We start from the raw sequence: 22,702 nt of genomic DNA, 5'->3' as shown, positions 1-22,702 counted from the left end.
GTTCATTAGAAGATGGTTGTGGTTGATTAATCGACCTACCAACCATCCTCAATAATCATCTTCCCATGTCCACATCCTTCAACAACATCGAGTGTCACTCAGTGGACCATAGTTGTTTCGTAAGGATAAGTCCTATCTGTAGTGATTATGTACTTGATTGCTGTTGGAGAAAGGAACGAATGACGAATGATTTGGAAATTTGTTTGTTTTATTGATTGAGAGGTGTAACGATCTCAAAGGCACCGGTACCTCCGCGAACCACCTGTCCAAGGACAATACGGGAGGATGGTGACTCACAGATGTCACTGTCACCAAGCAGGACGGCCTTCTGGAGGAAGGTACACGTGGTCTCAAACGACATCTTTTGCAGTGGCGATGGGTTGTTGTCCAGACCGTTTCTGTTCAGGGCGCGGTAGCCTCCCTCGAATGTCATGTAGTCACCCAACATTGTGAGATGGCGCTTGTCGACTGTGATACCATAAGCACCAAACACAGTGGTAATCTCTGAGACGATGGCGCTCTTGCATGCCTCCACTCCGTACTTCTCCAGGATAAAGGCGATGTTGTTGGTGTAGAGCTTGCTCATCTGGATGCTGTCCTGGATCTGCGCCAGGTCGTTGAAGTTGACACCCTCAGTCTGGATTGAGTACTCGGTCTTGCCGCCGCTGCCCGACTTCTCGTTGATGAAACAACGTGAGATTCCCTTGAAGGACTTAATGATAAAGTTGAGGGCGACTTGCTCCACAATATTGAGAATGAGCATCTTCTTGCTGTTGGATGGCACAGAGATCTTGAATGTGTATGTGGAGAAGTTGAACTCGGTCGTGGTTGACTCGATCTTGGTAGTGGTGGACACGCCGTTCCTGTCCTCTTCGTCGTCGCTGTCGGCGGCCTTGGACTTCTTCTTCTTGTCCTCGTCGTCGCTGCCGCTCTGGTCCACTCCGCTGGACTCGTCATCATCGTCGTCATTTACATCCTTCTCTTCGTCGTCTTCGTCGTAGCTAGCGCGCTCCTTCTTATTGTCCTTTTGCTTGGCCGATGCACTGTCGTCATCGTCCTCTCTAGTTTGGCGCTTGGTCTGCTTCTTCTTCTTGTTCTTCTGCTTGTCGTTGTTGTCTCCATCAGCCTGGTCGTCACCGTCAGCTTGGGGCTCGTTGTCGTCGTCCAGTCCGCCAGCCTCGTCGGCGCCGTACTCTGAGCCAATCTTCTGGCCCTGTGACACGTCGATCGTCTTTTGACTGTTGGCACGTCTCACCTTGCTCTGCACCTGCTTGATGAATGACTCAAAGATGTCGGGCAGCTGCTTGTCTCCAATCTCCTTGATCTTGAGCAGGTTCTTGAGGTTGGGGATAAATGTGAGGACAATGTCGTAGCAACGGTCGACACCTCGCAGCTGCTCGTGCACAGTGACACCCTCGATGATGTCGCACATCTTGAGCCACTCGATCTTCTTGGCCAACATCTCTGTGGCCAACTTGTCCGTTGGGTCCTTCAACACTATCTCCATGAGTGGTGTCGATGGCTCCTTGGATGCAGTCTGGATGATCTCTCTCAGACGTGGGATACCCAGTGTGACGTTGGCCTCACCACGACCAGCCAAATGGAATGTGTTCAGGGTCATCTGTGTGGAGGGCTCTCCAATGGACTGCGCGCACAGCAGACCGACGGCATCACCTGGTGCCACAGTGCAGCGGTTGTAGTTGAGGCACATCACTTGACGGAACTCCTTCTCGGCAATACGACCAGTCTTGTTCTTGGCGGTCTTGATCAGGCCCGATGGGTTCTCATCGATGTACTTGTTGAGCTGAGCCATGAACAACTCAGAGGTGACACCAATCTCGTTGGCATTGAAGCGACTCATGACTGGGTCGTCACGCTTGTCCATGGGCTTTGATTGGATCTTCTCGTGTGCCTCCAAGATCTTCTTGGTCTCCTTGCTGTTCCAGTTCTTCTCAATGTCCTTCAACTCCTCGCGGAAGTGGCTCTTGAACAGATCAAAGTTCTGAGCGATGTTGTCAAAGTTGAGCAAGTACTGGCGCTTGGTGATCTCGAGTGAGTCCTCACCATAGTTGAACTGGATGATCGAACCATCAGAGTCACGCACTGTGTTGTCGTACTGCACGGTGAGACCCTCAAGATGTTTGATGATACAACGCTGCAAGTAACCAGAACGTGCAGTCTTGACGGCGGTATCGATCAGACCCTCACGACCGGCCATACAATGGAAGTAGTAGTCTTGTGGACGCACACCTGTCAAGAAACGGTCCATAATGAAGCCACCAGCACGTGCTGATGCATCATAAGGCTCGAATGATGGAAGTGTCTTTCCAGACACCATGCGAGGAACACGCTTGCCCTCGAGCTCCTGCTGACCCAGAAGACAGGACACCTGCGAGAAGTTGACCACGGAACCCTTGGCTCCCGAGTTGGTCATCAGCGAGAAGTTGTTGTCGGGGAAGGCCTTGAGCTGGCCGCCTGGCAGCAGTGTATCGATGATCTTTGATGTGTGCGAGTTGAGTGCCTTCTTGAGCATCGAGTCGAGACGAGCCACCTCACGCTCCTCCTTGAGTGCGTTGGCCATGAATGCTGCGTTGTCCTTCTTGTCGTACTTGGCTTGCTCAGCAAAACGAGCGGCCACTTCGAGACCCTCGGAGTTGGCCTTGTTCAATGTCTCTGTGCGGAACTTGTTCTCCTTGGCGTTGATGAGCAGGTCGTCCACACCACATGTGAAGCCACGTGTCGACAGGTAGTTGGTGAACATACGGCCCAGCACAGTGAGAAGCTGGCCAGCAATGTTTGGACTGTAGAACTCGTAGCATGTGTGAACCAGACCGTTGCCTGTGGCACCAAAGTGGTTCTTATCGAGAATACCGACCAACATCTCGTTGTCCTTGATGATGACGGTGGCATCGCGCATCAGATCGGATCCGTGCTTACCCCAGAGCTTGGCGGGAATCTTGGATGCGCCCGTGAAGTTGAGTGGCAGGTAGCCGATGGTCAGATGGTCCATGGCCGCGCTGATAAGCTGCTTGCCCGACCACAATGGCACGGGCTTGATGATGCAGGGTGGTGGTGTCTTGATGGGATGGGAGGTGTTGACAGCCCAGCAACTTGCGTACAGCACCTTTTGGAAGTCGGCACGTGTGAACAGGGTGTCTCGCTTGGTCAGCAGCACTCCAGTAAGAATGTGATCCTGAATCAGACCACGAAGGGGAACACCAGCACGTGGACCCAGGTATTGGAAGTTGTTGGCGGCGATCTCACGCACCTCTGACTGCGCCAGGAACGACTGCGGGAAATGGATGTTCATCTCATCACCATCAAAATCGGCGTTGTAGGTCGAACAGTTGCAGTAATGCATACGCAGTGTCTTCTCGACGGCGCCCAGCACCTTGGCGCGATGGCCACTGATACCGGGCTTGTGAAGTGTGGGCTGACGGTTAGCCAGCACAAAGTCTCCCGAGACCAGATGGCGGTACACCTTCTTGACGGCGCCTGGTGGGGCTTGGGGACGGATTGTGAGCAGTGTCTTTGACAGGGCGACACGCTTCTCTGGCGTCTCGCGCTCAAGGCTGAGCATGTTGCCCAGCTCGTCCTCGATGAAGTTGGCGCCGGGGTAGGCGTTGGGACCGTTGATGACAGCGGCGGCCATCTCGGTGTAGTTGAGTGCGGTGACTGGCTGAGGGAATGTGAGCTTCATGGCAAAGATCTGAGGGATACCCATCTCGTTGGACTCGAGAGAGATGTCTGGCGAAATGACGGTACGTGCGGCGTAGTTGACACGCTTGCCCATCATGTTCTTACGGAACAGACCCTCCTTCTTCTCGAGCACCTGCTTGATGCCGGGTGGCACGGAAGCGCCCGACGTGAGACTGGTGCGCGAGTTATCGTAGATGTTGTTGATGTTCATCTGCAGGTCGCTGACGTGTGTCACCAGGTTCTTGGCGCTGTCGGCCTCGGCGGTCGACTCGATGTACTTGCGGATCTGCTTGCTGGCACGCAGGATGCCCTTGTAGTGCACGTTCATACCGTGCTCGGACGCAATGCCGTTGACAAAGTTGACTGGACGGTACTTGTTGGGGATGACGGGTACGACGATGAAGAAGAACTGCTCGACGCTGACCTCCTTGACAAACTCGACGCGCTTGCCATCCTTGGCAGCGATGGGACGCACCGTGCCAAACAGCAAATTGAGCAGCTCGCGCTCATTCTTGAATAGCTTGACCATGTTGGCCTGCAGCTCCCACTGTGGGAAGTATGTGCCGTGCTCGGCCTGCTCGTCGACCGATGAGAAGTTGTAGCGCGCATTCACAGAGATGTTCTGGGTCTTCTGCTTGGCGTTGAGTGGCATGATGAACAGCTTGGACTTGGCTGCGTCTGAGTTTCTGATTGCGGGCGAGTAGGCCGTGCAGTTGGCGCAGGGTCTGTGCGAGCTGCTGCCCGAGCTCATAAAGTCACGCAGGATCTCACGGCGCACCGACTCAAAGTGGGTGACCTTGCCGCCCTTGGCCAGGAACTTGGAGTACTGGATGTCGATCGATCCGAGATCCTCGTCGTCCTTCATCCTATCAGCGTCCTCATCATCACTCTCCTCGTCGCTGCTATCATCGTCCCTCTTTGTAGTAATATCCTCTGCCTCCTTACTACTCGTAGCTCTCCTAACTGTAGCGCCACGCTTAATCAAATGTGCTTCACGCACATGCTTTGCCTTTACAATCTCTCCTCTATAGAGTAGTGAAAGTTCTTGAATGTATGAGTCGACCTGTTGTTGCGCGATGGGGCATGCGTGTCAGTGTTGTGCTCGCGAATGATTTAGTATGAAGTATGATTGTATACATACGAGTGACTTGCCATGCTTGAAGTGATGACAGTTGAAACATGTGCTTTGTGCCAACTTGTGAAGGATCTTAAACATCACAGGGTTGTAAGCTGGGATTGGTAACTCGATATGTCCATAATGTCCCGGACAATCCATATGTGACATGTTACAGACAATACATCTATGATGGTAATGGTCAATAAGTGATGTGATGACATTAACATGTGTAACATGTACACAACATACCTCTCTCTGTTCTCGACTGTACCGAGTGACTTGTCGTAACAACCTCCTGGTTGAGGGTTGCTTAGGATGTCAAAGGTCTCTGGCTCTGTGATCTGCTTTTGAGAGATCTTTCTAATCTCATCGGCAGAGTAGAAGGCAAATGAAGTGGTAGACACCTCATTCTTGATTGCCAATGAGTTCATTATTATATATTATGATTGATTGATTGATATGATTGAAAGAATGAACGTTCAAGTGAGTGGCTATTGTGTGTGATCGATCATACACAACCTATATTATATATATTTCAATCAATAATAATATATATATATATATGTATATATGTATATACTCGAGTAAGAAAGTACACAATGTTTCGAGAATGATGAATGCATGAAACAAATAGACGAAGACCGACACTCGTCTTCTTGTTCATTTATTTTGTTTTTTTTTAATTGTTTGGTTCAAAGTGTGTGAGTTTGATTGAACAATCGAGGGTTGAGGGTTGTTTATGTGTTAGGGTTGGTTCTCAATCAATGTGTTGGGTTGACAACTTCAACATGATTCACTCACTTGTGTCACTTCATTAATTGTTGTTGAAGAGATATATATAAGAATGGATACCAAACTACCTCTGCTTTGCTTTCATGCTGGCACCTTTGGTCTTGTATCTTATGGCATACTCTGGATCTATCAACACTTTCTTGATATTGGTCATAATCCATTCGCCTTAGTCACCTTCTTGACTGTTTGGGGACAGGTATATATCATCATCAATCATCAATCTTCAACATCATCAACATTATAACTAATACTCAATTAATCAATCAATCAATCAATTAAATAATAGCTCATTCACTTTGTATTCTTCTTCATGGCTACTATTGTAGACTTGATGGATATTACATCGATTGGTCAGAGTGAACCTGGATTGTATTATGCATTCCTAAAGTGTCGTGACCTTGTATATAGATCGATTGCCTTCCCCATTGGAATGTTCATTACATTGATGTTCTGGATACTCTATAATATTGACCCGGCATTGCTAATGGTCGACGCGCCAACCTCCTACCCACCAGTGCTCAACCATATACAACACACGATGCCTGCAGTCGTCATGGTGATCGAGATGCTGTTTGTCAATCATCAGTACCATCGACAACTCAAGCCTGTTGTGGCGGGCCTGCCGACGACGGCCAACGTCTACCAGGACGTGGGGCAAGTCGTCTCGTTCAACCTGACCTACCTGTCGATCCTGGTGGTGTCGCGCTATGTTCAAGGCCACTGGGTGTACCCATTCTTTGAGATGATCCCGCTGCACTCCAAGATCATCTTTATCTTCTCGTCCAGCTGTCTAAGCGTCTCTCTGTACATTATCACGCGCCAGCTGAATCGTTGGCGATGGGGTGGCGAGACAGAATTCCTCGCGCCCATCTTTGGACGAAAGAAGAGGCCTCTGTCACAGCAGCCAAAGCCAGAGAAGAAGGACAAGTAATCCATAATATACTATTGAATACATGTATCATTCGAACATGTTTATTGTACTAAGAGTTGTTGTTACTACTTGTGTGTATGTATGTATATTTAGTTGATTCATTGGCAGTTGTTGAGGGCCAAGACAGTTTGATTGATTGATTGATTGATCATATGATCGTCTGTCCTGGCTTAACTATACCTGTTGTTTCGTTCGAAAGATACTGCAAGCAAGCAAACATAAAGAGTTAGTCTTGTCGTCTTCGTCTTGAGCTGGACGCGAACAACTTACAATATAGACAGTATTACAAGTATGAATGATAGTAGGAATGATGGCTTGAATACTGATGGACTGCTATCATTGGAGAAGAGGGGGTAGGAGCAGGTGCAGGCAGCATTTGATCTGAAGCCAACGGGACAGACAGCCTTTTCTGATGAGGTCGGAGCAAACAGTGTGGACACGGTGCCCGGACACACTCCATCAAAGTTGATCTTCTCGTTGTAGACACAGACGCCCGTCGACACGTTGACACTGCCTGTCGTGTTTGTGATTGTGACATTTGTGCACCAGACACAACAAGCGCCCGCCGTTGTACAATCATCGAATGTGTTGCCCAAACAATACTGCTTGGCTGGGTTGTCTATTGATGCCTGGCTAGAGTCCTCCTGTGCTGATACCAATTGGCTGTCCAAAACGATCACCAACAGACCGACCATGAACAATGTCTTGTATGACATATTCTTAAATTGTAACTTCATTCTATATATCTTATGTGACTTGACTATATCTGTGTATCTCGACTCGAAACTGATGATTGATTGATAGATTGAATGAATGAATTATTGATTGATTGATTGATTGTGATTGAGTATGTGTTTGTGTATGTATATATATATGTGTGAGTATTGTACAATTGTTAAATATATATATATATTTTATGTATTTGTGTTGAGAGAGATAGGTTGGTTGTTAAATGATTGAAATCGTCAGCCTGGGAAGTTGTCAACATTGCCACTTTTTTGTTTTTTTTCAATTATTCAATGAAGAATCCCCAACGAATTGTTTGGAACACAGCAGGTTCCAACTCAAAGACAAAGGTTAGTTATCCCTCATTTCGACTCAACATTTAATATATCTAATATTCATATGTATATATATATATAGTACATGTACTATATAACTTGTTATACTTAAAACCTTAACATCATCATGAAAGTTGTCATTGTCAGTCTTGATCAAATACTAACTGTTAATTTTGCGCGAGAAATGTCAGTTGGAGGGAATTAGACAAGTTTTTTGAAACTTTGGTGTGTGGACCAGACACGCCAATCAAACAAACGACGAAGGAGAGTCCAATGCCTGTGTGAAGTGGCTACCGGAGTGGCGGTAGTATGACACTCCTGCACTGTAACATTACTTATCTTCCATTGATCATTCTATCCAACAAAATCAATATCTATCTGCTTGTCCAACAATCATTCAAACATCACATGCCACTCATTCACTCACTTCACTCACTCAATCAGTTCATTCACTTCACTCATTCAAACATCTTCGCGTGTCACTTGTTGGACTTGGTTTATTACGACACTTGTCCAGATCGATACAGATACATAAATACATAAAATAATAATAATAATGGATATATTATATAATAATAATAATAATATTAGTAATAATAATGTTGGAGACAGTAGTGGAGGAGATGATGGTCAACATACATTTATAAAGACAAAGATAATGTTGATATTCGTTATAATTGGTATGACTTTGTTGGCGTCGTATGTACCATTCATACTTGGAAGGTCAAAGGTACGTGGTCTGGTGACAATCCTCACCTTCATGACTTGTTTTGCCGCCGGTATCATCTTGGCTGGTGCATTCAATCATTTGTTGCCGGATGCCAGCGAGAACTTTGAACAATACTTTGCTGCGGCCGACCCGGACAACCAGTATGCCGACTTCCCCTACGCCGAAACAATCGCCATCTTTGTGATGTTCATGTTGGTCGCACTGGACAAGCTGGTGATTGAAGGTGGCGTTGTGGGTGGCGGCCACACTGGCCACAATCACATGGATGTCTCGCATCACCTCACCGAGAGCACAGTCCTGATCGATCAGTCACTGAGCACGTCGACGCCCGGATACACCGAGGGTGGCGGTGGCATTGTATTGGTTCCTACTTCAATATCAGTCGTGGACGATGGCGCACAGACAATTCACGTCATCATGGACAACAATGGAGCAGGAGTTGGGGCTGGAGGAGATGGAGTTGGCCATGGTCAAAAAGTGGATAATGGAAAGACACATGCCGCCAACGTGTCTCAGGCTTGGATATTCATGCTGGCGCTTTCAGTCCACTCGATTTTTGATGGACTGGGACTAGGTGCCGAGACCGATCCAAGTAACTTTTATGGACTAATGGTGGCAGTACTGGCCCACAAGGCATTGGATGGCTTTGCGTTGGGTGTACCAGTGTTCTACGCCAAGTTCTCAAGACTACAAACTGCATTGGCACTATCTTTCTGTGCAGCAATGACACCGTTGGGCATTGGAATTGGAATGGCAATTGCAAGTTTATATCAGGGTACCCAGGCATACCTTTCAGAAGGCATCATCCTATCAGTCACAACAGGCTCATTCCTCTATATCTCACTTATCGAACTGATGCCATCAGGACTTGGCCAGCCAGGTTGGATGAAGACCAAACTATTCCTAACCTTCATTGGTTGGGCATTGTTAGCTGTCATTGCACTATGGGTCTAAAATAAAAATAATAATAATAAATATATAGTATCGCCGAGATACATTAATTATTTCTTCAATTTCCAGGATTATCAATTTGATTGATGGGAAATCAACAAAAGTATTAAAGTTAGGTTGTTGTTGGACAGGTCTCGGGTTTGAAACTTCTGCTAATGTTTGTTTGATTGCTGTGATGAGACCTTGTTAAATATAGATTATAAAGATACATATAATTGAACTATTATCTCTACAATCAATCAGTTATGGGACTGGATCATCAATTCATAACACATTCGACTTTGTTTCCAACTTTGTCAATTCAATCAAATACTTACAGTCGAGATATTAATATCCTCTTAGCAATGATACAGTCCTGATCATTCAACATGTCTTGGGATTATAAGATTGATAGGTGACTTTCCCAGGTCCAAATGATTTGAAAAAAACTTAATTTATGGGATAGTGCACTTTCAATGCTCAATCAAACAAACACTTCAATCACTTCACTTCAAGTTGTTCATTAATTACATGTATATATAACAAGATAATAATATTATAGTATAGATAAGATAAGATAGAGATAGAGATGTCAGCTCCACCTCGTCTTAGTGCGAGAGCATCATTGCTCGATAGGAAACCAGGTGGACCTTTGCCAACATTAAAGACATCAGGTGGCATTACAAAGCCATCGTCATCATCACCTCCGATCAGTCACAGGACATCAACAAGCTCACTCACACCACCACAACAATATAACACGCCATCGACATCAGGCGCTACAACACCAACTCTAAACATTCATTCGACTTCATCGTCGTCATATGGCGGTGGCGGCTACAACAAGTCTGCACCACAGTCTGCACCGTCAACACCCTCACACTCACGACTCTCCAGTGGCAACCTTACAAACTACTTGATACCAAAGAATGCACAACTATCACGTGTCTCTGGACATTCGCGCAAGGCATCGCGAGGAGGTAGTGGAGGCACGGCCGCGGCTGGTCCGCGATGGGGCTCCAACGTGCTGTCCTACCAAGACTACGTCGACGAGGAGCTCTTCTATTCAACACCCACTGAAGAGGACGACGAGGAGTTTGAACAGATCAAGGCATTGCTCAACTCAGAGTACTCGGTGACCACGCATCAGAGTCTTGGCCAGCTCAAGGGAGGCAGTCTGGTCGTGCTGTCCTGGAAGAATGACGCCGCGCAACAAGTGGAGGAGCAGCAACTCGAAGATGATAAGCGCGACTTGGCATTCTTGAAGGAGACCTTGGCAAAGACTACATCATTGTCCAATCAGATGGTGTTCATATTGGATCGATTCAATGAGGGACTGACGACATTGGAGCAGGACGTGGCGCCCATCAACGCATCGATGAAGGAGTGGTCAACAGTGTACAACAATATCAACCTGACAATGGAGTCGATGCGCACTATACTCGAGCGCTTTGATCTGTCAAAGGTGGCCCAGAAGATCAGGGAGGGTGCAAAGGGCGACTACGCATCGTACATGGCCACGCTCGACCACGTGGTCCAGTCGATCGACTTCTTTGAAGCCAACCCTCAGTTTAAGGCGGCAGAGAAGACGCTGTCCACACTGAAGGAGCTCAAGTCGACGGGTCTATCCGAGCTCGAGAACAACTTCAAGTCACTGCTGCTCAAGATCAGTAACATTGTCGATCCCACCACCATCCCCGCGCTGCCCGCGGCCAAGCGCTACCTGGCCATCGTCCCACCCAACTCGGTCGAGGAGATATCAAAGTCGATCGAGCTGTTCCAGCGACTCAAGTATCACAACTACCAGAAGGAGTACAAGGACAAGCGATCAAAGTTCATTCTAATGTCGCTCAACAAGCTGGCGCCAGAGAAGTTCATCAAGGTGACGACCGAGTCCAAGAACCTGGCCTACGTCAAGGGTTCGCATCCCCTCATTGGCTACACACACGAGACGCTGCGACTCTACCAGATCGAGTCGGACCTGGCCAAGGAACTGTTTGGGGACCAGTACCACTCGTTCCTCGAGGAGATCGTGCATCCGTCGCATGAGCTGCTGCTCGACACGACCGAGCCCATCATCAAGGCCAAGAAGACGGTCGACAAGGTGTTTGGAATCTTCCCGCTGCTCGACCTCTTTGACACATTCACCAAGCTGCTGCCCGAGTTTGCCGGCGCCCTGTCGCAGCGCGACGGCAAGCACATCTCAGATATCAAAGAGATCATCAAGAACCTGGAGAACACGTGCTCGGCACTGCTGGACTTCTCGCTGGAGGAGGAGTTCCGTAAGGAGGAGAAGCTGGATCAGTCGACAACAGTGGACCAGGTCACGTCCAACATGCTCAACTACTTCAAGCGACTTATCGAGTACAAGGGCTCGGTGGAGTTCCTTTTGACGCGCAGCAAGTCGTCGTTCAAGGACTTCACCGAGAAGACGCTGCGCACACTCAGCACCTACCTGCAGACCAAGAGCAAGAAGGACTTTACAGTGATCTCGTCGACCATTGAGTTGAACAACAAGGTTCCATTCCGTGGCATCATATTCTTGATCAACAACTATCAGTATATAGTCGAGTCGCTTGGTGCGCAGTCCATACTCGATGCTCAATCATACCTACTCAAAGAGATGGAGACAGCATGTGACAACGAGATCAAGATCTATCGAGAGTTCTGGATGGCCCTATCAGAGCCATTACGTCCAGGCAAAGATGTTGAGACCAAGGCTATTGTAAAGAGACATACTGTAAGTTGTTGAACTGGATGGACATGGAGCACTGGATGGAGACTAATGCATCATCCATTATCATACTTTCCAGAACTTCCTCAAGACAATGACAGAGATTAGTAAGATGAAGTTTGAGATACCTGACCATGAACTAAGAACAAAGTTATCAAACATTGCCAAGGATAGTGTAACAAAGACATATGAAAGATTTAAAGAGAAGTAAGTTGTCAATTAATCAATCCATTCAATCAAACATATATTGACTAATTACAAACAAACTATGAATGAATAGATGTAGACAAGACAAGACACATTTGGAGAAGAACTTTGCTCCATTCGAATCGAACGATGATATCAATCGTAAGATTGATAAGATGTTTGAGAGTCAGTATTAGAGACAATCATTCTTGGATGGATGTCAATTGTAATAAGAAAAGAAGTAAACATTTATTAAAGGCACATGTGAAGAATTGATCGAATCGAATGCATGGCAAACCCTGTTTTTGGGTTAGTTGCTCAATCCACCCACTGCATCTCATCTGTTTGTTGTTTGTTCAAGCTCTCAAACACTCTCTCTCCAACACACGCAACAGCAACACACACCACCAAACATAATTATTGCATTCGCGTTGTTCACACTTCATTCAACATCATCAAACACAACTCAATCACTTCACTCTTTGTTTGTTGTTGTAGTAGTTGTTGTTGTTGTTATACACATTATAGAGATAGATAGATTAGACATACAGAGTCAACAAACATTGTATAATATAATAACTTAATTATTAATAATAACATATATTTATAAATATATATATATTTAGTAATTCAATCAACTTCATCAATCAAACTCATTCAATATATATATAATATTTAGAGACAACAGAGACAATAACGTGATCGATCAAGAAACTCATAACAATTACATACATACATACATTTAATATATTATAAGGAGCGATAAAGATGGGCGAATACAATGATGTCGATAGATATATATCCATTCTGAAGGAGTGTAAGCCATTGTCAGAGGTCGATGTAAAGAACCTTTGTGATAAGGCACGCGAAATATTGCTGCAAGAGTCGAATGTGCAGCCGGTCAAGTGTCCGGTGACTGTCTGCGGTGACATTCACGGCCAGTTCCACGATCTGATGGAGCTGTTCAAGATTGGCGGCAACTGTCCAGACACGAACTACCTCTTCATGGGCGATTACGTCGATCGTGGCTTCTACTCGGTCGAGACCGTCACCCTGCTCGTCGCGCTCAAGGTGCGCTACAGAGATCGCGTCACCATCCTCAGAGGAAACCATGAGTCTAGACAGATTACACAAGTGTAAGTGTTTGTGTGAGCGCGAGGATGTGAGTGCGAGGATGTTTTATTGTCGCGCCGCCAAGCACAGAACTGACTTGACTCATCATCACATGACCATCTAGATACGGATTCTACGATGAGTGTCTAAGGAAGTATGGCAACCCCAACGTCTGGAGACTCTTTACCGATTTGTTCGACTATCTACCTTTAACTGCGCTCATTGAGAAACAGGTATGCTTCGCTCACTCACCCACTCAGTCGATCGCGATCACGTGATGATTGAATGAATGTATGAATGATCACTGACACGATGACGACAATCAATCAATCATACACAGGTGTTCTGTTTACACGGTGGACTGTCTCCTTCGATTGATACACTGGATCATATTAGAAGTTTGGACCGTCTGCAGGAGGTGCCACACGAGGGCCCAATGTGCGACTTGCTTTGGTCTGACCCAGACGACAGGAATGGATTCGGCTACTCACCAAGAGGTGCAGGCTACACGTTTGGCAAGGATATCTCTGAGCAGTTCAATCACAACAACGGTCTGACACTCGTGGCCCGTGCGCATCAACTGGTGATGGAGGGCTACAACTGGGCACATGACCAGAACGTCGTAACCATATTCAGTGCGCCAAACTACTGCTACCGATGCGGTAATCAAGCTGCCATTATGGAGATTGATGAGAAGATGAAGCATACCTTGTAAGTCATTTGAATGATTGAATGATTGAATGAATGAATGAGTGAGCGAACGAGTGCAAGCGACTAACATCATCTCACCCTCACGCAGCCTGCAGTTCGACCCAGCTCCAAGACGAGGAGAGCCACATGTCACTCGTAGAACACCAGACTATTTCTTGTAGATATCAAACATGTTACATGCGCATCCAATCGCTATCCAGCAGCAGCAACACAAACACGCCACGCTGCGACCTACTACTACCAACTCCCCAACAACAGATTCATCTCCTCCTTTACCGTCTTCTTCTTAACATAACTTTAAACTAAACTACATGTCCATATACATTTGTAGATGGACACTCCACTCTACTCATTCATTCACTCAATCATTCATTCTTTCCCAGTATGTATGTTTAGGTGTCTCGCCAATGATCGCTTCGTTTATTGTTTGATTGAGGTGACCGATCGCAAGCGTTCTGTTACTGTGGTGTACTTAATCTCGTTCATCGCTAGTCATGAGCCAAGAGCATTCCTTTTGCCTCGGTTGCGCTACCAAAGCATTGTGTCTGTCTGGCTCGTTGTCGTCATGTCATCATCTGTTGAGGGGAGCGAGTGTCGCAGCTCGCTCGATGTCCTTGTTGTTGAATGGATATATATATATATATGTTGTTGAGTTGATTGATTGATTGAATGATTGATTGATTTACAGCTTCCTGAGACAGTTTATACAGAGGTGATGTCTAAGCTTGAGTGATTGGCACTTGGGACAGACTGTGTGATGATGGATGTTCTCGTGCTTCTTGGCGCTGTTTCTCTTTCTGTTGCGAGTGTAGGAGACGCGCTTCTTGGGCACGGCAGTCAACTCCATCTCGCAGTCCTCTTCGATGATTGGAGTGTTTGAAGATGATGGCGGCAGGGCATCATAAGCTGTTGGTGCACTGCCAAATATCGACGATGCTGACCAAGCTCCAATATTGCTGCTGTTTCTAGATCCAACAATTGGATTGATGTACTTTGGAGTACTTTGAATGAGTGATGCCAAGAAGCTTTTTTGCATTGTATATATATATATGTTTAGTATGTGATGTGTATTTGTTTATGTCTACTATCTCTCGAGAATGAATGAAAAGGAGGATTCGGCTGATTGAAGCGAAAAAGTTGAAAAGTGATCAAAAAGAAGTTCAAAAAACATGGAAATGTGCCAACTTTAAGCTCATTGGCAACGCACCAGCAGATGCCTCGAGCACTGTCTATCCTTCGGGTGAACATAGTCGATGCCAAGTACCTTGCTCCAATCATTCAGGGGAACACTTGGACAGACCACCAACAATGTGCCCTTACCCTACTCTACCCTACCCTACCCTAACCAAACATGTGTCAACATTGAGTTCAAGGAGGGATGTATAGAAGATGATTGTTTATTAAGGTCTTGGAACTAAAATAATTGACTTGAGGTAGAAGTCACCTGTTCCGGAAATGGAATAATAAGGACTTTTGGAGGTCGCCCTTGGACTGGTCAGCCTCACCAGGCTCTGGGTGGCATCCATAATGGGATGGTAGTCGGTACTACTGATCACGATATCACACAACTTGCCGAGTACCGAGTGTGTGATGGTGACTGTCACTGGAGCTCCAGCGGTCTTCAAACATGCCATAATTCCCACGTAGTGATCACTACCTTTGTTGTCCTGCGCGATAAAATGGTACTTGAGACTATGTCCAATTGGGATCATCATGGCATGAGAGCCAATAGTGAAGTGGTCGCGGGCAAAGATGCTTCCTTCCTCCTTTCCAGAGAACTTCTGAGCGTCGATGGCCGTGGTGGTGTGCCTGAACACAGTGTTGCTGTGGAACAGGTCGGTTGGCACAAGGCCAACCATGATGGCGTCGGTTACATCGTACCTATAATTGATCAAACTGTTCTGGTCCCATGCAATCATGTCACCGACTTTGTGGAGCGGCACAATGAAGTCTTCATACTTCTCCTCTGGCGTTGGCGTGCAAGAGTACTCAGCTTGGTTGCAATACTCTTCAGTGAACTCGCCATCGACCAAGACAAAGTATTGGTTATCGGGATCGATGGACCTGATATACTTGGGTACCGAGTCGCCAATCAAAGTCAGCTTAGCTTCCTTGAAAGTCTTGGGGAAGTTGATGACATAGCCACGGACCAGGTCGTCCCCAGGAAGTGTGTCACATCGGCTCCAACCAGTTGAGTAGTCCATGTTGGAGCCCCTATAGGTTTTGCGAAGACCAGTGATGTACATGTCGTTCAAGGAGAAGTGTGCAACGGAGATAAGCCCTTTGACCTGCTCAATTGCTCTCAGGTCATAGAAATACATGTAGCGACTGTATGAGACTCCAGGGCCGGTGAACATATTCACGTTGTTTGGGGTACTAAGGGCGTCAGGGTCTCGGGCATAGCCAATGGTTGGTGCCCACACCTTGCGCACCCTCTCAGCATATACACCCTTGGGGAACATAATAGCGTCCATTTGCCACCACATTCCGACGTAGTCAAACACGGCTGGGATCAAGATTCGGCGCACAGCCAGCATTCTCTCGAACGTGTTCCTTCCAGAGATTGGATCATAGGGGTCCTCAGCAGCGGCAATCTTGGCGATCGTGTTGTCAAAGGTTGTACGACAGTGGGAGGTGTAATTTTGTAGAGCATCCAAGGCGAAGCCTCTCTGGATGCGGATGACATTCTCGTCAAAGCCCCATGCCAATGCATGTCTGTTGAACTCGACCTGGAGCATGAAGTAGACAGTGGCAGCGACGGCATAGCTGGGCAGCTCGCCAAGTTCGAATCCAGGGCGCTTGAAGTCTCCGTTCAGATGTAGACGCAGACCGATGTCGAGGGCATTGTAGTAGGTTTGGATCTGCTTTCGAACACTCGCGGTGTTGTGGTACTTTGACTCATTGACATATGTGTGAAAGTTCTTGGTCAGTTCTCCAAAACCTTGTAGCTTGGAGATCGTGTCAGTGATGTCAAACTTGATCAACTCGTCGCCAACCACGTCACGGATGCCGGCCAGGTACCAATCCTCGTTGAAGTCATTGTCATTGGTGTTCTCCAGAAAGCCAGACCAGATTGAGTCGATGGCACCACTGAGGGCAGGGCCAACTTCTGGGATGAACGATACTCCGGTAATCACATAGGCCTTGATGAATTCCATGAACTGGGCTGGCTGATCCGGTTTCACAAAGTATGTCTTTTTCTCGATCAATGTCTCTGTGTTGACCATCATCATCTTCTGCCAATTGATCTTCTCGATCTGCGCGTTGACCACTCTCTTGGGCTTGGGCTTGGGAATCGTTGAAGGGCTGGTCGTTAGTTTGGCTATAACTACAGCTTGAGTCTTTGGAAAGAAGAAAAGAATGAATCACAATTTATGGAGGTTATTGTTAATATTTACAATGATTGATTGATGATGAATGTATTTTGTTATGCCCATACATGGGCAACCTGCTCAAGGCACATTATCAGCATCAGGAATAGTCCCAAATTCTTGTTACTCATTCTATATTTTCTATATCCTTTGAATGAAACGAATAATTATTATGTATTTTATTGTATTATTATTGTTTATAAATGAAGTGAATGGAAGGATACCTCAGGTCAGGTATAGGACATGGATGAGAGAGGCGGTTGTGCCTATATGGAGAGCATCTTCCTTCCTTCAAATCCTTTGTAACATGGACACAGAAGAACGAGGGGGTCATATCAATGGTTGCTGCAAATATGTTTGAAGGTACACAGGGTCGATGAAGATTTATGTTATACAGAGTGCAATAAAGTGAGTTTATTGTTGTTATCTATGGACAAACAATGAATGGATGATGATTCATGGTGATGATGGCCAATGGGTGATGTTGTTGAAATAACAACAACATTTATGGCTTGACGATCTCCAAAAACAAGATCGGCACTGACGAGAAGACCTTCATCCACATCATGACCCGTCGCAACTTCCTCCAGATCCGATGGCGAATGGTGATCACACTCGGGATAAATCTAAACGAATTGCCACCTGGATGACCCTCCATCAAATTTTTGCTAATGGAAAGGAGGCCTTTGATCTTGGAACAAAGATGATTGACTTGAGGTAGAAGTTGCCAGTGGCCGAGATAGTAAGTGTTGGACTTTGGGCATTCAATCCAGCACTGTTCAACCTCACAAGGCTTTTGTTGGCGTCCAGAAGTGGAGCGTAGTCGGTACTGCTGATCACAATGTCACACACCTTGACGAGTTTCGAGTGGGTGATGGTGACCGTCACTGGAGCTCCAGCGGTCTGCAAACATGCCATAATACCAATGTAGTGATTGCTGCCCTTGTTGTCCTGGGAGATAAAGTGGTACGAGAGCACGTTGCCAGTTGGGATCAACATGGCATGCGAGCCAATGGTGTAGTGGTCGCGGGCAAATATGCTTCCGGCGTGCTTTCCAGAGAACTTCTGGGCGTCAATGATAGTGGCCGTCTTCCTGAAGATCGTGTTGCTGGGGAACACATCGGTTGGCACAAAGCCAACCATGACAGCGTCGGTGACGTCGTACTCTAAACTGATCACATTGTTCCTGTCCCAGGCAATGATGTCACCGACCTTGTGCAATGGCACGTAGAAGTTTTCATACTTCTCCTCTGGCGTCTTGGTGCATGTTTGAGTTTCCCGGTCTTCACAATAGACCTTGGCCATCGACCGAAAAATAGAATACGTTGTCGGGATCATAGGAGCTGATTCTCTTGGGTGTGGATTCGCCAATCAATGTCAGCGAGGCTTCCTTGAAGGTCTTCCCTGGGAATACAATTGTATAGCCATAGTCATCCACGGGTTTGTCATTGCGGCTCCATTCAGTTGAGTAGACGATGTTGCTGGGTCTGAGGTATCTCGCACGCATGCAGGTGATGAAGTGGTCGGTCATGGCGAAGTGAGCTGCCACGATAAGGCCATTGAACTGTTCAATGCCTTTCTCGTCGTAGAGCTGCATGTAGCGAGCATAGGATACTCCCGGGCCAGTGAACCTATTCTCAAACTGTTCATAACTTAAGTCTACGTCAGGGTCTCGGGCATAGCCAATGGTTGGTGCCCACACCTTGCGCACCTTCTCAGCATATGAACCCATGGGGAACATGATTGAGTCCATCTGCCACCACATGCCGACATAGTCAACACTGCCGGGATCAATATACGGCGCAGCGCCAGCATCTTCTCGAACTGGTTCCTTCCAAAGATTGGTTCACCAATGTCCACGGCATTGGCAATCTTGGCGAGCGTGTTCTCAAAGGTAGTGCGACAGTGGTTGGTGCAATTGATCCTTGCCTCCAATGACATTTCGTTCTCGATGCGGACGACGTTCTCGTCAAATCCCCATTCAGATGCATGCCTGTTGAACTCCACCCCAAGCATGAAGTAGACGGTGGCGGCGATGGCATAGCTGGGCAGTTCACCAAGTTCGAAGCCTTCGCGTGCAAAGTCTCCGTTCAGATGGTCACGCAGACCACTGCTGAGTGAATTGTAGTAGAACTTGACCTGCTCACGAATGCTGTCGGTGTTGTTGTACTTTGAAGCATTGACATATTTGTGGTAGTCCTTGGTGAGCTTGGCAATACCTTTGAGCGTGTCGAGCGTCTTGTTAATGTCATACTTGATCAGCTCGTCGCCAACTACCTCACGGATGCCGGCCAGGTACCAATCCTCGTTGAAGTCATTGCTCTGGGTGTTCTCCAAATAGCCCGACCAGACCGCATCGATGATACCACTGATGGCTGGGCCAACATCTGGGATGAACGATACTCCAGTAACTACGTAGGCTTTCATGAACTCCATGAACTGTAATGGTTGTTCCGGTTCACAAAGTATGTCTTTTTCTCAATCAACAACTCTGTGTTCACCATCATCATCTTCTGCCAATTGATCTTCTCGATCTGAGCGTTGACCACTCTCTTGGGCTTGGACTTGGTCTTGGGCTTGGGGATTGCCACTGCAGCATGAGTCTTTGGAATGAATGATAATGATTGATTGATTGATTGATTGAAGACCTCAGCGGACTCTGGAGAATGGATGAGCTTGTCTTCCTTCAACCATGCAAGGAAGAAACAGACACATTTGATTGACAGACAACATTGGTCAAGGATGTCAATGATGAACTTGTTTTATTTGAAGACGAGCATCAATCTTTGTGTTGATGTATGCTGGTCCTCAAGTATAACTTACATGTTGATAATCAACATGATCATTCACTCAAGCTGGTACTGGGGAGCAATCATTCTCCAAAGTTGTGGACAAGACGACACAGGGGGTGCTCTACACTGACGTCAATGGTTGTTGAACAGATTAAATTATCCATTTAGGGATCGACCAGACATCCAAACAAGTACATCATATACTAATACATTGTCATCCAAGTACTCACTGTCCATCCATCAGGTGTGTTGTTGTGGACATTGACGAGGACAAACTCCAACATCTATCTCACTTGTCGAGCAGGTTTCAACGATCGAGTTCAAGAGATGGATGGATGATTTATTAAGGTCTTGGAACAAAGATGATTGACTTGAGGTAGAAGTTGCCAGTGGCCGAGATAGTAAGTGTTGGACTCTGAGCGCTCAATCCAGCACTATTCAGCCTCAAGAGGCTTTTGTTGGCGTCCAGAAGTGGAGCGTAGTCGGTACTGCTGATCACAATGTCGCACACCTTGCCGAGTTTCGAGTGGGTGATGGTGACCGTCACTGGAGCTCCAGCATTCTGCAGACAGGCCAGAATACCAAGGTAGTGATTGCTACCGGCGTTGTCCTGGGCGATAAAGTGGTACTTGAGGCTGCTTCCAGTTGGGATCAACATGGCATGCGAGCCAATTGTGAAGTGGTCGCGAACAAAGGTGCTTCCTGCATGCTTTCCAGAGTACTTCTGGGCGTCGATGGCCGTGGCGGTAGTCCTGAAGACAGTGTTGCTGTGGAAGACGTCGGTTGGCACAAGGCCAATCATTATGGCGTCGGTGACGTCGTACTCCTGATTGATCACCACGTTCTGGTCCCAGGCAATGATGTCACCGACCTTGTGGAGCGGCACAGAAAAGTCTTCATACCTCTCCTCTGCCGATGTTGGGCATATAATTGGGGCTACATTGTTGAGATAGGAGGATTTGAAGCAATTCTTCCTCGATTCTTCAGTTTCGCCATCGAGTAACAAAAAGAATAGGTTCTGAGGATCAAAGGACCTGATGTACCTGGGGATGGAATCGCCAATCAATGTCAGCTGGGCTTCCTTGAAGGTCCTGGGGAAGTTGACGACGTAGCCCCTATCATCCGCGGGTGGATTGTCATTGTGGCTCCAAGGAGTTGAATAAGCATCATTGGTGGGGGATAAATAGCTCTTGCGTAAGCCTGTGATGAAGTTGTCGTTCACGGCGAAATGAGCGACCTTGATTAGGCCTTTGTACTCTTCAATTCCTTTCTGGTCGTACAGTTCCATGTAGCGAGCATAGGAGACTCCCGGGCCTGAGTACCGATTCTCGAATTGATCATCGTTATATCCTACGTCAGGATCTCGGGCATATCCCAAAGTCGGTGCCCACACCTTGCGCACCCTCTCAGCATATACACCCATGGGGAACATGGTCGAGTCCATTTGCCACCACATGCCAACATAGTCAAACACTGCCGGGATCAAGATGCGGCGCAGCGCCAGCATCTTCTCGAACTGGTTCCTTCCAAAGATTGGCTCGCCATCATCTTCAGCAGCAACAATCTTGGCGAGCGTGTTCTCGAAGGTCGTGATGCAGTGGGTGGTGTAATTGGACCTTGCCTCCATTGACAATTCGTTCTCGATGCGGATAACGTTCTCGTCAAATCCCCATTCCAATGCATGCCTGTTGAACTCGACCTGGAGCATGAAGTAGACGGTGGCGGCGATGGCATAGCTGGGCAGTTCGCCAAGTTCGTAGCCTGGGCGGGCGAAATCTCCTTCCATATGATCACGCAGACCACTTGCGAGTGTATGGTAGTAGTTCCTTACAGACTCACGAACGCTGTCGGTGTTGTGGTACTTGGTCTCATTGACATATTTGTGAAAGTCCTTGGTGAGCTTGGCAATACTTCTGAGGGTCGCGACAGTGTTGGTAATGTCATACTTGACCAGCTCGTCACCAACTACCTCGCGGATGCCGGCCAGGTACCAATCCTCGTTAAAGTCATTGCTCTGGGTGTTCTCGATATAGCCAGACCACACACTGTCGATGACACCACTGAGGGCTGGGCCAACTTCTGGTATGAACGATACTCCGGTAACTACGTAGGCTTTCAGGAATTCCATGAACTGGAATGGCTGATCCGGCTTCACAAAGTATGTCTTTTTGTTGATCAACAAGTCTGTGTTCACCAACATCAACTTCTGCCAATTGATCTTCTCGATCTGAGCGTTGACCAATCTCTTGGGCTTGGGCTTGGTGGAGGCGGTGTCTTTCTTTCTTGGGGTTACCACTGCAGCATGAGTCTTTGGAATGAAAGAATGAATGAATAGGGTTAATAATTAGATCAAAGATTGACCATGGTCAGTCTTTTAAAGTATAAGTACATACCTGAACAACAATCTCAAGGGACATGAGAAGCACCAGGACTAGTCCCAAGTACTTGTAATTCATTCTATATTATAATTATTATTATTATTATTGTTACCCTTTGTAAGAAACGAATGATTAATCAATTGATGTAGTCTGTGTG

The 22,702-nt window shown here is 46.9% G+C and overlaps 11 protein-coding genes across 11 annotated transcripts; 4 read left to right on the top strand and 7 right to left on the bottom strand.

Annotated features, from left to right (window-relative positions):
• Positions 1-208: 208 nt before the first annotated feature.
• SAMD00019534_001350 (hypothetical protein) lies at positions 209-5,247 on the bottom strand (the record flags this gene model as incomplete). Its single annotated transcript, XM_012903568.1, has 3 exons — positions 209-4,762; positions 4,841-5,000; positions 5,066-5,247. 3 exons carry the CDS (start codon positions 5,245-5,247, stop codon positions 209-211), a joined length of 4,896 nt encoding a protein of 1,631 aa, XP_012759022.1.
• A 413-nt stretch (positions 5,248-5,660) lies between these two features.
• On the top strand, positions 5,661-6,539 carry SAMD00019534_001340 (hypothetical protein; the record flags this gene model as incomplete). Its single annotated transcript, XM_012903567.1, has 2 exons — positions 5,661-5,804; positions 5,895-6,539. 2 exons carry the CDS (start codon positions 5,661-5,663, stop codon positions 6,537-6,539), a joined length of 789 nt encoding a protein of 262 aa, XP_012759021.1.
• A 266-nt stretch (positions 6,540-6,805) lies between these two features.
• Positions 6,806-7,255, bottom strand: SAMD00019534_001330 (hypothetical protein; the record flags this gene model as incomplete). The annotated part of the gene is made up of 1 exon (XM_012903566.1): positions 6,806-7,255. The coding sequence occupies one exon, from the start codon at positions 7,253-7,255 to the stop codon at positions 6,806-6,808; it is 450 nt and encodes a 149-aa protein (XP_012759020.1).
• Positions 7,256-8,258: 1,003 nt separating this feature from the next.
• On the top strand, positions 8,259-9,284 carry SAMD00019534_001320 (hypothetical protein; the record flags this gene model as incomplete). Its single annotated transcript, XM_012903565.1, has 1 exon — positions 8,259-9,284. One exon carries the CDS (start codon positions 8,259-8,261, stop codon positions 9,282-9,284), a length of 1,026 nt encoding a protein of 341 aa, XP_012759019.1.
• A 565-nt stretch (positions 9,285-9,849) lies between these two features.
• SAMD00019534_001310 (hypothetical protein) lies at positions 9,850-12,377 on the top strand (the record flags this gene model as incomplete). Its single annotated transcript, XM_012903564.1, has 3 exons — positions 9,850-12,000; positions 12,074-12,201; positions 12,275-12,377. The coding sequence occupies 3 exons, from the start codon at positions 9,850-9,852 to the stop codon at positions 12,375-12,377; spliced, it is 2,382 nt and encodes a 793-aa protein (XP_012759018.1).
• Positions 12,378-12,948: 571 nt separating this feature from the next.
• SAMD00019534_001300 (hypothetical protein) lies at positions 12,949-14,165 on the top strand (the record flags this gene model as incomplete). Its single annotated transcript, XM_012903563.1, has 4 exons — positions 12,949-13,316; positions 13,418-13,526; positions 13,634-14,004; positions 14,093-14,165. The coding sequence occupies 4 exons, from the start codon at positions 12,949-12,951 to the stop codon at positions 14,163-14,165; spliced, it is 921 nt and encodes a 306-aa protein (XP_012759017.1).
• Positions 14,166-14,692: 527 nt separating this feature from the next.
• SAMD00019534_001290 (hypothetical protein) lies at positions 14,693-14,980 on the bottom strand (the record flags this gene model as incomplete). Its single annotated transcript, XM_012903562.1, has 1 exon — positions 14,693-14,980. A coding segment is annotated over one exon (288 nt), but the record flags the coding sequence as incomplete, so codon positions are not given.
• Positions 14,981-15,404: 424 nt separating this feature from the next.
• Positions 15,405-17,506, bottom strand: SAMD00019534_001280 (hypothetical protein; the record flags this gene model as incomplete). Its single annotated transcript, XM_012903561.1, has 2 exons — positions 15,405-17,345; positions 17,444-17,506. 2 exons carry the CDS (start codon positions 17,504-17,506, stop codon positions 15,405-15,407), a joined length of 2,004 nt encoding a protein of 667 aa, XP_012759015.1.
• Positions 17,507-18,032: 526 nt separating this feature from the next.
• Positions 18,033-18,972, bottom strand: SAMD00019534_001270 (hypothetical protein; the record flags this gene model as incomplete). The annotated part of the gene is made up of 2 exons (XM_012903560.1): positions 18,033-18,632; positions 18,700-18,972. The coding sequence occupies 2 exons, from the start codon at positions 18,970-18,972 to the stop codon at positions 18,033-18,035; spliced, it is 873 nt and encodes a 290-aa protein (XP_012759014.1).
• Positions 18,973-19,034: 62 nt separating this feature from the next.
• SAMD00019534_001260 (hypothetical protein) lies at positions 19,035-19,811 on the bottom strand (the record flags this gene model as incomplete). The annotated part of the gene is made up of 1 exon (XM_012903559.1): positions 19,035-19,811. The coding sequence occupies one exon, from the start codon at positions 19,809-19,811 to the stop codon at positions 19,035-19,037; it is 777 nt and encodes a 258-aa protein (XP_012759013.1).
• Positions 19,812-20,510: 699 nt separating this feature from the next.
• On the bottom strand, positions 20,511-22,623 carry SAMD00019534_001250 (hypothetical protein; the record flags this gene model as incomplete). Its single annotated transcript, XM_012903558.1, has 2 exons — positions 20,511-22,475; positions 22,561-22,623. 2 exons carry the CDS (start codon positions 22,621-22,623, stop codon positions 20,511-20,513), a joined length of 2,028 nt encoding a protein of 675 aa, XP_012759012.1.
• Between the last annotated feature and the right edge of the window lie 79 nt (positions 22,624-22,702).

Source organism: Acytostelium subglobosum, assembly GCF_000787575.1.
Source record: "Acytostelium subglobosum LB1 DNA, scaffold: scaffold1, whole genome shotgun sequence".
Taxonomy (NCBI): Eukaryota; Evosea; class Eumycetozoa; order Acytosteliales; family Acytosteliaceae; genus Acytostelium; species Acytostelium subglobosum.
This window is presented reverse-complemented; position numbering and strand designations above follow the sequence as displayed.